Raw genomic sequence first — 16,511 nt, 5'->3', positions numbered from 1 at the left:
TGTGCAGTGGCCAGAAGAGACAAACCATTTGGTAACACGTCTTCCCTTCTCACATTCCTTCCGCTTTTCCAAGGAGTCTTCCCCTTTTCAGTTAGGACTTTATCGGGTCACTTAACAGCATTGCTGTGTCAATTTCTGTGTCTGTGGCAAACATCAGCCCTACAGTTCTCTTCACAGCATGTTGACGAAGTGTCTACACCACGACTTTTGAGAGTACAGGTTTAGTCTCAGTCATGAAGCTACATCGTCCTGACAATAAGCAGATACAGGCTGTGACTTCAGGGCCAAGTGAGACACATATTTCTTGTTTGCAAGGATCATTGCAACCCACACTGTCAGCAGACAGTTTGGTCTGTAGACTTCTCAAGCTTGAAAATGTTGACTTAACTGGTTTATTGCCAGTATTGTGTTCTCATTAACACCACCACTTCTTGGGTACGTTTCCTATTCTTACTGCTTTCACCTACTGAGCACTGAAATGGAGCTCGGGTTTGGGGTTTGGGAGAGCAGTGGTTGGTTATTTGTTGAAGCTCTTACAGAAAGGCAGAGACATCGTTCCTGTTCATTCACTCACCTGCTGCAGGAGCTCAGTTGCCCGATGGTGCCAGCAGTGTGTAACAGCTGGCCTGAGAGGAAAATGTAATAAGGCCTCAGTATAACAAACCCTTTTGGGGACAATCTAGGTTACTGCAGCCTGGATGCTGTTAGCACTATTAATCACCAAGTCAATAATTAAAATCTTTATGGAGACATGACGCTTAACTATTCCTGTAGGCAGTTTGATACCATTTCCCAAGCACAGCTTGTCTGCTGCTTACTCATTTTATAATGGGTTTGTCTGTGCTGAGAGATTATGAGATTTTTAGCATTCCCCTAGCTATTCTGAATGTGACAGTGATGCTTTTCCAGTCAGCATGATCACTAGTAAGCTGAGTTTCATCCTACTGATGTGTGCCATTCTGACAGTGATTCAGCATCTCTCTTTAAGAACTTGGCTTTTCCTGGTGTTGCCTGTGGAGGTTTTGTTGTTCGTTTGTAGTCCATTGTATTGTGGTGTAGAGGACAGCTCTTCTACCTCCCTGTTTGCTCAGGGCAATTAAGATTTATGTATAATCGCTCCCTGTAGTCTCATAAGAATACGTTCCACTTGGATGCCATCCATCATGTCCCATGCTGGAAAAAGTGTTTACAGATTCCTTAAACTGGTGCCGACTAGTGCTATGGCAGCAGCTAGAAAATGTGTTCCATTCTGAGAGCCAACATAAGAAGTGATCCCTGTGAGAGGACACTATCATTATTGTGGAAACTTCTGTGCACAAGAGCCAAAAGCCAGGCAGTGGACCAGTAAGCCACTGCGAGATTTGTGCCAAGGTTGTAGCTGCCTGCCTTGTAATTGAGATGCCGTTGGGCTTGTAGCCGTGTGATGCACCAGTTTCAGGAAGGGAAGGAAGCAAGGAATGCAGAGTTGGGGATGTGGCAGCTTCATACAAGTGTGCCCCTCCAGCAGCTCAGGGGTTTACATCACAGGTTGTCTGACATCTGCTTCTTCCTGGATCAAACCTGGTCTAAATGGAAAGCAGCAGGTCAATACATTACCCTTCAGGGAAAAACAGCCTTTGCTTCTAGCAGCTTCGACAACCATGGTTTCTGAAAGCAGTATCTTCTGAGAAACAGGTGACAGTATTCAACCAGGAAAGTCCATTTGGTTGTACTTAGACTTCCGTCAAGGAGCATTTGGAATTAGGAATGCAACCACTCTTAGTGTTAATGGGAGATATAACACAACAATTATCATTGTAACACAGCAATTATCATGATATTTGATTAGCACTTATCCCTCCCTTATCTCCTTTTCCACTCCTCACTGACGCTGTAGTTTCTCTCGGACAGACCAATCTTCTGAAATCACTGGTCTTACACAGCACTACATGTAACGTTATTGTGATAATGGCATGCTCATTCTTCCTCAGCAATAATCGAGACTCCTCATTGAGAGAAATTACGAGGCCTCTGACAATTGGTCTGCCTCATAAAACAGCAGTGCAAGGCTTATTGTCACTTAATTATAATAAAAGAAATTAAACAAGACTCTAAATTAACCCACCTGTCTGTCTGAGCAGTGGGGCCTCCACTTCATAACTTCCCTTCTTCTCAGTGGGCTGATGGGGCTTTTAAGAGGTCTGTTAATGCTCACAAGCACTAATTCTCTTATTTCTTCCTTTCTTCTCTCAGGATGGCAGCACAGCACTTTCAATAGCCCTGGAAGCTGGACATAAGGACATAGCGGTTCTCCTTTATGCCCATGTCAACTTTTCCAAAACCCAGTCACCGGTTAGTACAGAACCTCCTGCAGTTTACATTTTAACTTGCTGCTCCTGAACATAATAGTAAAACATAACCATATCACCACCCCCAGCAGCTGTACAGCTGTACAGCACATGAATTTTCAAGTTTATTCACAGGATAATTTTTATGCTGGTAAGCGGAATGTACATTTTAAATACAGGTTGTCTGCAGAAGGCTGAACCCTGGCTAAAGGATACCTCCTCCCTTTTATCTGGGGGTGAAGATAGCACACTTGCAAGGTTCACTGACTCTGGCTAGTGAGCAGAGGTGCTGTTGCATCATTGTAGTGCTAATTATTGACCTGGTGACAAAAACACAGGTGTTGCTGTGTTCCCTTTGATTAATTGTTCTTTCCTCTTTTCTAGGGCACTCCTAGGCTTAGCAGAAAGACGTCGCCTGGTCCCACCCACAGAGCCACGTTTGAGTAGTAGTGCATGAATATCTGTAAAAATCTCTATGCCATCTTTAAGCTGCTAAATATTACTGTTTTACTGAGACAGATACTGAATGTAATTGTCTTGTGCCTGAACTCACCAGCAAAGTGAAAGCAGAGATCTAGTGCTAAAGGTAGAAAACTGTAAACTTGAAGCAAGCATATAGTTAAGTAGTGCTTAGCTGAGAACCTTAGCCAGAACTGTTCTTTTGCGCACCTACTCGTCTTTCCGTACACTGGCACACATCCTGTTTTTCTTTGTTATAGATTATCCTTTCCTGTGTTACGGGCAGCCACAGACGTCTATCTGTGCAGGGGTGTCCCGGTGACTTGTTTTTAATCGCTCTAAAACATACTTGTATTTACTATGCCTAGACTTTATCACAGTAACCTTTTCATAAATTTCATTCCAACATGATTTTGATGTTTTTAATTACTTTGAAATTCAGAAGTTGCAGTTGCTTATATAGTCAGCTCCGTGGATCTTGAGCTGGTGGGTGAGTGGGTAGGTATTGGGGATAGAGCCTCTTGTCAGGTCTGAAGTTCACTAAATAAGTTGTTGCTAATTGGGGATAATGTATAACTTTTTATATGAAAGATACTAGTATCTATAAAATTAACTCGCACAGTATTTTCAACATTTTATATTCCTTAATAATTAAAAACTACATGAAGAATTACATGTCCTGTTACCATATTTTTATTAACTGTGTCAGTCTATAAGCTCCATATGTGTTTATTGGAGAGTAAAATTAGAGGTACCAGCTGTATATTCCCCTTGAGTGGAATTGAGCGTAGTTCTCGGTGCGTATTTATGGAATGCTATTACCTTGTCACATTCACTTTAGTCATGTGTATTGAAATGTTTGAAGTGCCTTAGATTCTTGCCATATTTTCAGAATAAAAATTCGTTATGCTGTTTTACTCCTCTCCTGTTTTACATGTGATTTGCCATCATCCAGATATGCTGCAAATTACAACTGCAGGGGCAAAACAGGACAGATTGGTAAGTCAAGGCAGGGAGGACTGCATAGCTCAGCCTTCGGGGGCTGCTGATGCGAATAGCATCAGTGCCCAAACTAGCTTTTTCCTGCTGATTGGCAGAGTAAAAAGCTTCGCCCAAGATGATCTGCCTTTGCTGGTCTTGCACTTGCTGCAGAGGTTGGACCCTTTGCTCTTTGGGAGTGAAGTGGCCATGTGCAGTATCATGGGGAGGCACCAAAGGATGGTCTTCAAGCAGTTTGACCTAGCTCTCTGCAAAGTAGTTACCAACCGAAATAAAAGCCTTTTGAGTTTTTTCTTCCAAACAATCCTGGCAGCTTGCTGAAGGGGATGATTTTTAGATGGCAGTGTAGGAAGTCCTATGCTAGTGTGTCTGTATCCTTGTCAGTTCAGACCTAGCTGATGAGTCTGTCTTTGCTTGGCATCTGATTTTGTGTGGATGCTGACTCACCTGCATAAACAGGTATGTCACCAACTCGCCAAATTACTGTGAAAATAAGGTGACACCAGACTGATGGCAAACAGTAGCAGCAGCTGTAAAAATATTAAACAGAAGCAAAGGCCCCTCGCTTTGCGAGCCACGCTCGGCCAGGATGGGTGGGCGCTGGCTGTCCTGCGTAGCAGGGAGCTGAGCTGTGCCCCACACGTGCATCCACCCGATGACCTGAGACGTGGTCACACGCAGTGCGTGACACCCGCACAGGCTTCCCAATAAATTCCTCGTTCATTTAGGAGCTGTGTGGGTTTCTCATTCAGCAGAATGAGTGCAAGTTGGATCTCCTCACCTCAGGCATGGCAAAAGGCTGGCTTTTGCTTCATTTTTACATTTGTTGGTCTGCCAACTCTTGTCACTGTTCAAACAACTGTCTGAAAAGCAATGTCAAGATAATCTATTCTTGTCTTTTTGAGTTTAAAACACACATAGTGCTGGAGTTATTCAAATCAAGCTGATGAAGTGCAGAAAAAGGATGACTGCTTTAATCTCTCTCCAGTACTTGTTCTAATTTTACAGAAAATCAGTTGGCTTATTTATACATGCTTGCCTGTATCTAATTGATTAAATTCTTGTTTAGTGGAGAGACATTATATTGCCAGGACAGAATTCGGACTAGGGACATGTTTATACTTTCAGTTTTACCAAGAATTAAATTTTTATTTAGCACTGATTTTACCAAAAGCAGTCTAGTTGTGCATCCTTAAGGAAGTTAGTAATCATACCTTTAGCTCTGGCTTATATTTCTTGACAGTGATTTTAGGTAGTCCTGTGAGGAGCAGGGAGTTGTACCTGATGATCCTTCCAAGTTGACATACTCTGTGATTCTGTGACAGCAGTTTTAAAGCCTGTATGCTCAAAGTCTGACTTCACTAAAGAGTGTGCTCAACTGTCTGATAATGTCCTTTTCAGTAGTGTCACTGTATTGCTGTAGAAGATATGTTAATTAGTAACATGTCTAATAGATCTTTGCCCCCAGAATAGTTTTTTAAACAGTGATATTTGTTGCTGCACTAGTGCCTTGCTACTGTGCTTAATTTGCACACATGCATATTTGCCTGAGGCTTAATAAAAAATTTTAAATGCCTGTGAATTTAGCTTTTCAGAGCAGAGGGCCATGACTGTTATTTTCTGGGTTGGCACAGGTCCCTGTCCCACTAATCAATGTGAGTCCTGGGTTCCCTGGCAGTCCTGGCTGTGCAACTATTGTAGAAGGGTTTAAAAAAACTGGTCCAGTGGTTCAGGTGACACAGGGAAAGTCACCAAATGTACTGTAATACTTTTTTTTTTTTTACTTGGGAAAAAAGCATAGGAAGAGGAATGTGGAAATAAACATTCCTTCATTTTTTTCCCTGTAGGGAATTGGTTTATCAGAAACCAACATGTTAGGGGTTAAAATTTTCTAAGTGATTGCATTGCTTTTTAATGGCCTTAACTGGCAGAAGTCTGGGGAGGAATCTGAGCCTTCCAACAGCGTGCAAGAGTCAGTTTATGCAACTTAAGAGTTCCTGGATTTATTTAGGTGCCATTTTCCTGGTAAGCAAAATGGTTGACCCAGAATTGGCCTCATAGAGCTTTAGAAAATGTTCGATGAAGCTGTGGACTTGGCATTTCTGTGCAATGTTGAGTTTCTTCCCAAAAGCTCATTGTCTTCCGTTAAAATGCCTTGTAAAGCAAAGTGCCACCAGTTTTAGCTGTGGGGTGAAGGAGGTCATTGTGGTATGCCATGTCAGGAAGATTGGCTTTTGCAACCAAAACTTTGCATGTGTTGGTGGATATGGGTGAAAAGTACAGAATAAACTGATTATTTTACCCAAGTCAGTGACTGTCATTTCTGGCCTAAAATCCTATTAGGGGAGACTTAATGGATTGAGCAGTTAAAGAAAGAAGGAAAGAAAGGGGGGGGGAAGAAAGAATAATTACTTCCCTTAGCATTCTGTTCTCTTGGATGGTCCTCCTGCCTCCAAGAGGTTGACACCTGAAGCAGCTCACGCTGTGGAAGTCAGGCCCTTTCCCAGGAAATAGTTAAGAGGTTCCCAAAAGCGTTTGTATCCACCAATGCCCTCTGCAAGCCAAATTTAATTCCACCTGCTAATGCTGGATAGCATTTACCACAGGTGCTGGGATTAAGGGGTTTACCATGCATACCACCTCTGAATTGAGCTCCCCCTACACACTCCTCCTGGCATTTGTTTTTCAGTTCAGATCAGGTAATGGTTGACTCTCAGTATATCCAAGCATGATGTTGTCATCACCTTTGAACTCCAACTGTCAGTGAATATATAAAAGCTCTGGCACTATTTCAAGACTGTAAAATACATCACTGTCTTTTTCCAGTTACACTGTCATACATTAAGTGAAGCTGCCGCTTACAATCACCCTAGGAGATAAGAGGTGAGGGTTACTGGTACTGACTTTTAAAATTATGGAAATTAGCCAACACAATATTGATCTAAATGCAATGACTGAAGAAGGCATTTTTGCAAGATGTATTTTCAGAGGTTTTCTCTTCTTGATACAGCTGGAAGAACTCAAGTTATTCTAGAAATAGTTTTTATGTCTGTTTCTCCTGGTGTCTCATACTTTTGGCTGAGAAGTCTGGCCTGCTCGGGGTCCAGTTCAGCCACGGTCTGAGTAATGCAAGCCTTGGCGTCGATCCCTGACACACAGGACTGGCTCTGTTTGCTGGGATGGAAGTGGCCCAAAGGCTACAGACGTCCTCCTGCCTTTGAAAGGCAGCAGCAGAGCTGGCTGAAGCAGCGTTCACACTCCTACTGCAGCTGCGAGCAGCTCTCTTCACTGGGCTCTGTGTCTGCCTCCAGGTCTGTAAACTTCGTCCCTTCCCGCTCTTGTGGCTGCATTCAGGTCCATCGAATGAAAGCTTAACTACAAGCATTTCCTCGCTAAAAAGAGGCTTTCAGATGTTCAGTTCACATGGGGATGCTTAAGCCTGTCCCTGAGAGCCTGACATGGGACAAGGGACACAGGTAGGAGGTCAAAGAATGATGTTGAAAAACATACAAGGAGGATTTTGCATTAAACACACCTAGAAATGGCCACAATAAGATTAGAGGAAAGGAGTACCCAGACTCAGGTTTGTTTCATATTTCAGTTGGGAGCTGCGAAAGTATTAACCTTCACTACTCAGCACTCACTAATGCAACGGCTAGGGAAGGCAATTAAAAAATTCCTGCCTGTTTCACTTCACTTTGGCTGTTGTGTCTCTCTGCATGCGTACGCTGAACAGAAATGCCAGCTTAGAGCTGAGGTACCTGGTTCCTGTCTTTTTCCAGCAGCTGCTCCACTTTCTGTTTGGCTGGTGTGACATCACCCAACATATCAGTACCTCATCTCTTCTCAACAAGTACCACTGGACAGCAAAGTGCTGTTAAGGAGCTGCAGAACGGCGTGCTACCTGCAAGAATGTTTGGGAACCTCTGTGTAAGATACTATGCAGGAAATAATACAACATTTTTTTTATTTTTTTTTTTGCAAAGATGATTGTAACAACTTCTTAAAGTTGTTTGTAAAACAGCACATCTTTTCCTGCCAGGTTTTTAGGCAACGTGAACAACGCACATGAGTAAATCATGCTGGAAGTAGTACTGCCTTTTGGCTGTATGTATGTATTATATACATATGTATATGTATATAACCAATATATCAGATGATTCTTTACTATAGATGAGTAATTAATTCAGTGCCTCAAAACCTCTGTTGTAAGTGTTCTGCTTCTTTAATGGTATATACTTTCAGCTTTTCCTGCTAAAAGAAAAAGATAAGCATGTTTCCTCACACCCACACTCCCACCCCATGCATGACCCCTGAAGAGATCTCAGGAATGAGAAGTTCATCAGGGAAAACAGGAGCCTTCAGGCAGTTGGTACCTGCTGTGAGCGCTGTGGCTGGGGCCTTACAGGGGGTGCTGAGGGGCATGGGGGACAAGCTTGAAGGACTTTTTTTTCCCCCCTCTATCATTTTACCCACCTGTGCTTCGTTCGTTTGCCCTGTGCCACTCAGCGAGTGGTAGTCTTTCTGCTTCGCCACTTCTCACTAGGAACCACGTCTGTGCATCTTCTGTTTGAGTAGCCAACACAGCCAGCACCAGCAAAGATAAATTGCTGTTTAAATAGTTCTTGCTATACAAAACTGCCCTTCAATGACCTCTACAGTAGAGACCTGTAAATAAGGGCATCATTATACTCTAAAAATGGAGTATTATTAAATACATTTCAGCCATGAATAGCAGAAGTCAATCTTCACGTCCTCTAAACACTGCTACAGCCATTTGCAGGATGATTACTTAGATAATGTAACGGCTGACGTTTTTTCAAAGCAGTGTGCGTGCTTTTTTATGATCTGGAAGTGCTGATCTGAATGGAAGTAGCAAAGTTTCTAGGAGATATACTGACACGTTTTTTCTTCAGCTTTTCACTTAATGGCTTTAGTCACTGTTGCAGAAGGAGCCTTTGCTGCATTCTCCTTACAAGGTTTGGATAGCTGCAGAGTTGAAAGGGTAGTTTATGCTCCCCCAGTAATACTGTCCTTCCTCACTCAGCCACATTAACTTTGCTGAGATGAAGATATGCCATTTCTTCTGCATGCCATGGCAAAGAGGCAGATTAATAAAGAACCTTCTCTGCTTCCTGGCCATGGTATCACACCTTTCTTTGAGGCAAGAAAAGCCACCTGCTGTCTCTGGCAGTCATCCTTTGGTGCCCCTGCATTGCTCTTGGGCATTTTCTGGGATCAGAAGAGCAACTTTTCTTTAGTCCCAGAGGTGAGTGAGACTTAGAGCCAGCCATCCACAGCCGCTTGGTACCAGGCAGGTGTTAGCAGGCAGGGGCTAGCCCAGGAAGTGGCTCCCCCCCAACCATGCACTCATTCTTGCAAATTTATCATGAGAATTTTCCAGTCCAACCACATATATCTGCTCAGAGGCCCTTTATTGTGGTGGTTTAATCTGCATCACTAGCCTAGCAGGAGGAGCAAGAAGCGTGTTAATGCCATCTGCAGTGGATGCTGATTTGGGAGGAGTGTGAGCAGAACAGCTGTACAAAGAGATTGAGAGAGATATCAGAAACACAGGATGATAATAAAATGAGATTTGGTTTAGGAAAATCAGGGTGAAACCACTGAGGAAAAATAATAAAATTTTGTGGAGTGAGAGAAAGTTAGAAATCTGTAATGTAAGAGAACTTGCCAGAGAGTGAATTAAACAAGAGCTGGCAGTGCAATGAGAGCAGAAATAGTCAGTGCGGGTTTTTTTGTCCACTTCAGATGGATCAGAGAGACACCTGACCCTGAAGATGCAATACAACTTGACATTATTCATACTCAGTATGTCCGCGGGGAGACTGCTCCAAAAGCTGCCACCATCAACCAGGCAAACAACAGCTGGTAACAACTTGGAAGGTGAAAAATAAGGAATAAGTTTAAAAGGATACTTTTGTTTTGCTAAGAGACAAATCCTGTAAATAAGGAATTTAAAACATCCTACAGTATGTGACTGCTGAAATAATAAGCCGTACAGATGATTTGCAAAGGGGCAGTAAAGCAAAGAGATACAGCTGCAGGTGAGAAAGTTCTTCAAGTTAGTTCTGCAAAAAAGGGGTTTTAGTTCTTGGGAAGTCTGTGTGAGTTTTTGAATGAATATGAGCTTGTCACCATCACTGTCTGTAGTGTCACAAGATAACTGCCCATTCTGGCCTTTGTACAACCGCTCATGTTTGGTCAGAATTGGGTCAAGAACTGGAGACAAAGGAGACACACACAGCTATATGAAAATGGGTAAGTATGTGTGCAAGTTTCTGAAAACAGGCTACAGATAAGACTGTAAATCCTGCTTTTAAGCTGTGCGAACAAAACCATCCGGTGCCTTGCCGCTGTGCCCCGTGGACCTGCTGGAGAGCCCAGCTCACCCCAGCAGGGTGCTGGCTGTCCTCCCTCCCCACCACGGCCTCCCCGGTCACTTCGCGGAGCGGGGAGACCTCTACAGACGGGATAAATCCAACACGGCTGCAAGCATGCAGAGGAAAACAACCAGACTCTGACAGAGCAGTTAGTTACTGGGTTTTGTTGGGTTTGGTTTGGGTTTTTTTTAGTATTTTGGTATTCATTTTCTTCCTTTCCCCCTTTCCACTGCTGACATTTCAGGGCAGGGCATGGTACAAGCCAACAGAGGCAACTTTTGGTCTTAGTTATTTTCTCTAACAAACATTGAGTTAGTAGCCCACTGCTTTCAACCCAAGTTTTGTGCTTAAAAGGAGGCCCAGCAGTATTCTCATGAGATCTGGGGTCAGGAGATGGAAAAATGCTGTGGCCTGTGCCCAAGCATTGCCTTTGGAAGAAGTGATGAGCGTTGCAAAACAACTGCTAACAGAAATGTAAGCTCCATAGACAGAGAAAGGAACTTCACCACATAACCCTGTGCTAAACCTCAAAACCCCTACAGCTCTTCTATCAAGTCATCATGGAATAAGTTCAGGAGCCTGACATCACCTTCTAGGAAATCTCTAGGGGTCACATTTTTTTGTCTTGTGAGGAACTGATCTACCCAAGAGTGAGAAGTATTAAGATGGCTACCCAGGCTCTGAGATCTACCTCTGCTCTAGGAGTTAAAGTTTCCCTCAGATTACAGGATGATTTTCTTAAGGATGTTAAGAGAATCACTTGCCGTGCATACTGATGCAGGAGACACGTTTCTGGTGTCCAGGTGTGCCTTTTCCAGCTAAAGTGTGATAAACACACAAACATGTCACCTTCTGCCCCTGACCAGCACACAGATCAAAAGGGACGTTTGCCCTAACTTACAGCAGCTGAGAATCAAGGCCAAAACTCTCTTCCAACTGCAGAAGGTTTGTGTATTATTCTCTTCAAACCTGAAAGGAAAAGGTTCTTCAAAGGCAGATACAAACCTCAAAAAGAGGCTATCATCTACCATTGTTACTGGGGGGGCATGAAAACAAGCTGGGTTAGACACACTGCTGCAGCACAGAAATACTTGTGCTGAGGAACCAGCTATTCCAAAGACTTTCACCTGAAATGAAACACAGACTGCCTGGAAAGCACCTGAAATAGCTGATTGCCTTCCACAGGCAGCAAACCTGATCCTCCTCTGCAGCTGAGCTGAGCTGAGTGTGTCGATATCAATGTTAAACAAAAACACAGCACAAAGATGCCTAAGTTGCCATCCTGAACTGCCACATGTCTTCTCCTTGAGATGCTGGTGGGGCGAAGATGGAGAGGAGGCTGCATGTGGGAATTTAGCTTTGGCTTTAAATGAAGCTTTGAGTAAAGCGTGAGTGTAGATTTGCAAGGAAAAAGTGCAGCTCCTCTGTCCCTGCCTCCTATAATTCTCTCCAGTGTTACTGATTGTGAGTAACCTGATGAGTCCTTCATCATAATGAGGTTGTGTTTCCCACTGCTTTGATTACATCAAAACACAACACTGCGTGGAAGTCACTCCTCTGCCAGAAAGAGGGTTGTATTAACGAGCATTTTGAGGCCAGAGCATTCCTGAATTCCAGTGCTGGAACTGTCCCCGTCTACCACCATCACCTTCACCAGTCCACTTAAAAACTATGAATAACAGTGCAATCTTGTATGAGTTGGTCTGGCACATCAGTTATTTTGACCATCTTTCATGAGTGGTCACGTGGTGTTCCTTAGAACTTAATATCACTAGTAGCAATGATTTTAGAGACCTCCTTTGAATAGGAACAAAAGGTAATTGCAAGATATTCCTTGTAACAACATCACCAAGCTCCGTAACACCTACTGTTTTAACAAAGGGGATGTCATGATGTGACTCTTTTTTGTTTGTTGGTTTGTTTTTTTTAAATGGGAGTGAGTGTGTAATTTTTATTTTATTCCCAAAGTTTGCCTTAAAAAAAAAGACAGAAGACATCTCGCTGGAGCACATAAGAATAAACAGCTACTGGAAGTTCTTTAAGGCATGCGTTCTTCAGCCAGTGGACGAGAACATCACCAGGATGATGGGCTACCAGGTAAGTGAGCATCCAAGCAGGTATTTAAGGTATGTATCATTCAGATGGTACAACACAGTGAGTCCTGCGGAGAGGAGTTGTGGGCTACTGTGTTAACAGATACTTGAGCAATTTTAGAGATGCACCCTGCTTACCTTCAAGTGTCTCATGAACAATCTTCTAAAACGTTATTATTGTGAATTCACAGAAGCTGCCTTAGCTTCTTAAAAAGATGTAAGAGAAAATAATAGCTTAAACAAGCATGCAGCAAAGCTACTCTTTGTTCTCAACCTTATTGTGCGTTATCTGTTATAATTTCAAACACTGAGGGTATTTAAAAAGATTTTACTCAGTCAGTGTGAATATTTGCATCCACTTATCTGGGTTGGCTGAGCTGGGCTCAGAACACCTTTATTCTGGCATCTGCCAGAGACACTGTTTGCATAGGGATGACAGAAAATTAAGATGCCTGGCTAATTAGTTTCCACACAATGTCCCCATCACCTGACAAGGCATCTCCATGTCTAGACAAAGCCAACCTAGTTATAATTAATAGCCTGACAGTTTAAATCATTTGTAACAATGTGTCATCTTCCTTAGCACCTTGTAGCCAATAGAATTAGAGAAACTATATTACTCCTAATTAGCTAATGTGCAAATAAGGTGTACAGAGATCATCAACCCGGCATTGCTGACCGACACACAAGTGATAGAAGAAAACTGTTACCTAAGGAAGCCAACTAGCTAAGTGATTATCTGCATCTTGATGGCACTAAGCAAAGCTGTATTTGAGAGGTGTAGGTCTCCTGGGACCCAGGTCTCCTGGGCCCTTCCTCTAAACTGGATCCCCAGCATGGAGAAGGGATGAGCCCTTGATGATGGGGAGACACAACACTCTGTCTGCAGCATTTGTGGACCACCTCTGAACTGCCCGATCGCTCAGTGGGCTCCGGGGCACTGAGGGGAGACAGGAGAGGCTGCGCGGAAAGAGAGTCAGGCTGACAGGGAAGAAGAATCCCTCTTTCTCAGCCTAGGAGATGCGAAAGGTCAGCGGCTCACATCAAGTCATTTCACAGCATGGCTGATTAAGTAACAGTCATTTGGCTTTGATTAAAATACTCAGAAGAGCTCAGCTGCTGCTGGAGGCAATTCTGACACACCTGCCCCCCTTGCCCTGCCCCTCCTCAGTGGATTCGAAAAACTTCACGCAGGAAGGGGGAAGAAATAAGGGAAAAGCAGCACGAAACTTTGCTCTTAGACTGATTTTAATGCGAAGTCCCACAGAATGAAATGTGCTCCCCTGAGAGCAGAATATTATGTGAAAAGGATACTTTATTTAGGCTTAAAGAAGAAAGAAGAAAATAAATTCAGAAGATCTTGTAACAATACTTCTGCTTCTATCAAGCATCAGAATTAAGAGCAACAAATAATAATGCACAAATAACTAAATAAATTGGACAGCCAATAAATCAACACAGCAAAAACTGCTCCTTCAGTTACCTCAGTCAAAACCATCCCTCACAATCATGGAGCTCCAGCAGTTTTAGGTTACTGAAGATCAAGAATGTAAAACAATAAAAACTTGTAAAATTTAAAAGACAGTGTAAGTAGTAAAGCAAGTGCTTTATAATTTGAAATGATCTATTTCTTCCTTTAAATACCAGTGGGCTTGCTCAATGAAGCGGGAATTGAACTGTATCCATTAAAAGATTAAAGACCATAAATAAAAAAGTAGCAATTAATTGTGTTGCCTATTTTTAAGAGGTTGAAGCTTAGTTTTTCACACTCTGGCAGTCTATCAAACTCAGCTCCATTACAGATGTCTTGCAGCTGAATTGATGATGATATTCAAAACTGAGGGCATTCTCTGCAGTAGGCCTACCCTGATGAAGGAGCTCGAACATATAGATGGCTTATGTGATTCTATCATTCTTACAGTGTGAATTACAAATGTTGGAAATGTCAGCTTAATGAGTCATGCAAGAGTCTGCAATGTTCTAAGTCACTGGATCCAATTAATTTTTAAGTGTGCCTAAAATGAACAATGAAGACTGAGAAGAAGCAATCCAGTGGTTTCCCCACACTCACTTTTTTACTTCTAAGTCAGACCTAATAATGCCTCCAAATAGCTATCCAAGTCAATTATTAACAATGATTGAAATTTCCAAGGAGCTGACAGCGTGTTCTCTTCAGCCTTTAAACCTGCATGAAATGATTCTGACTTGTGTGAACAAATGAGAAAATGGAGAACATAGGTGTTAGCAAAAAAAAATGGTAATTTTTTTCTGTTCTTTATCCTTGTTACTAGTAAAACTAGTCACAGCAGTGACAGGACAAACACATGTTTTTTTTAAATATCTCCATTCTATTTGCTTCATCGTACCTGAAAACTGCTTTGTTTCTGTACTGTGCTTGGCACTATGTAACAGAGTGAATTTTGTTTCCAGCGAATTGTGTTTTTATTGAGCACTGTGGGCCAGTGCCATTGGCTGGGCATACAACTATGAAGGGGAAGAGCCATGCGTTGTTACAGGCAGTTTTTTCTTGATTTTTACATATATAATTTTTACGATAACCCAGACATCGGGACCCTTAAACTCTAGATTATGACTAGTGTGTATCTTGCTAACAAACGTGTTTACTCAGGCAAGAATTGCTGGTGGCTTTTCTCATCCATAGCTCATCTCAAGTTCCTGATGTGGAGGCTCCTGTTCCACGTGTCAGGAGAACACCAGCAAGCACAGTGTGAATGAAACTTCTGCTTCAATGGCCGTTAAGGCATGTTGCCTGTTGTGGCGGACCTGCTCCCTAATTTGTGATACAGCTGATGCTGCTCCCCATCCCCTGACAACACCCCTTCTTGCACCCTTTAGAGAGGGGTCCCCTGGATGGGTGTCACACCTTAATTTCCCAGCTGGTCTGGATTTGCACCAAGAGAAGACAACATGAACTGGGGGTGCCAAAGAGCGTACACATTTTAACCCATCTTGCCAACAACCAGTGGCTTTGCAAGCAGAGCTGGGCATGGCAGCTTTCCAGATTGATGCAGAAAGAAGTCCCTGAGCTCAGGTGAGAGGCTGTGGACCCCCTCCCCAGGGACTCTCCTAACTCTCACTGAGGAAAAGCACCAAATAGCTGAGTGGTGGCAGCGCTATAAACTGCTTCAGTTGTTCACTCAGTGAACATGAGCCCCTGAGACCAAGATGGCAAGGTAAAAAGGAGTCTGAGGAGAAGAGGAGCAAGTAGCACATTGGGGCCCCCTAGAAACACTTTTTGGAGCCAGGAAGAATGAAGCACTTGAAATACTATGTCTGAATGGAGGATTCAGCCTGATAAGAGTTTTAGCAAAGTCCATCAGTGGCTTATCAGATTTCATTGATCTTGAGTAACGCTGCTGGTGCAAATACTTTATTACAGTATCATAGAGAAGCGTCTGAGACAGCATCTCTAGAGCTGATCTTAAGCTCTTGCAAATATTGGGCATTTCAAGGCAAGATTTGGGTTCAGATCTGCCTGTCCTAAGAAGAAACACTTAGGTTGTGGTGCAGGCAGTTCTAGAAGTATAACCTAAAAATAGAAAGTGTCAAAACATGAATACAGAAAAAGACACACACACATACACCAAAAAAAAAAAAAGCTATATGCTGCCAGAAAGTGTCAAGAAAATTCTCTGCTTGAAATACAAAACTTTGACTGTGGGGTTGTGCTTTAAGAGCCAGGGGACAAAACTTTAGCTTTCCTCTAAGTTAAAGGAGGTTTAAGATAAGGAATGAATGAAAGAAAGAGGAGAATGGCACAAGCATACGAGGGAAACTGCAAAAAATTCATGGCTTATTTATGCCACCTACTGGATTTTTCCTGAAATATCTTTTCAATGGGCTTAGTTGTCACCATCATGCCTGTCATTACAGAAAATACCTATGTTTGCATGGGGGGGCTAGCTACTCACACATGTAGGCTAGCTGATATCAAGACGATGACTCACATAAGTAAATGACACGTGTGGACTAATGCAGCTCCAGGACTGGAGACAGGGGTAGCTGTACGCCTGTTTATTCTGCTAACTTGACGGCTGTAGGGCAGCCAAGAGACCCAAAGCTGCAGGCAAGCTCTGAATTCCGGCACTGAGGAGTTTCCCAGCCCCTGTCAATGCCTCGGGGGAACATGCTGGCACCGTTTCCGTCCTTTGCTTGACTCCCTGTGGCTGCCTTCAATAAGTTGTTCTAAATGTCCGGAGTGTTTATGGACA

At 42.9% G+C, this 16,511-nt stretch overlaps 1 protein-coding gene across 10 annotated transcripts in view; it reads left to right on the top strand.

Moving 5' to 3' along the window:
• Positions 1–7,710, top strand: part of KANK1 (KN motif and ankyrin repeat domains 1) — a 115,057-nt gene extending 107,347 nt beyond the window's left edge. For 9 of the 10 annotated variants that reach the window (XM_054185626.1, XM_054185625.1, XM_054185622.1 and 6 more), the window contains 2 exons: positions 2,233–2,331; positions 2,712–7,709. In XM_054185626.1, the coding sequence (XP_054041601.1) occupies positions 2,233–2,331; positions 2,712–2,774 (162 nt within the window). In that variant the 3' untranslated portion in view covers positions 2,775–7,709. Of the gene's footprint in view, positions 1–2,232; positions 2,332–2,711 lie in introns of all 10 variants that reach the window. The other variant, XM_054185627.1, reaches the window with a different exon arrangement.
• Positions 7,711–16,511: the final 8,801 nt, after the last annotated feature.

This window comes from Rissa tridactyla, chromosome Z, assembly GCF_028500815.1.
Source record: "Rissa tridactyla isolate bRisTri1 chromosome Z, bRisTri1.patW.cur.20221130, whole genome shotgun sequence".
NCBI lineage: Eukaryota > Metazoa > Chordata > Aves > Charadriiformes > Laridae > Rissa > Rissa tridactyla.
The sequence above is the reverse complement of the archived record's forward strand: the minus strand, read 5'-3'. Positions and strand labels throughout refer to the sequence as shown.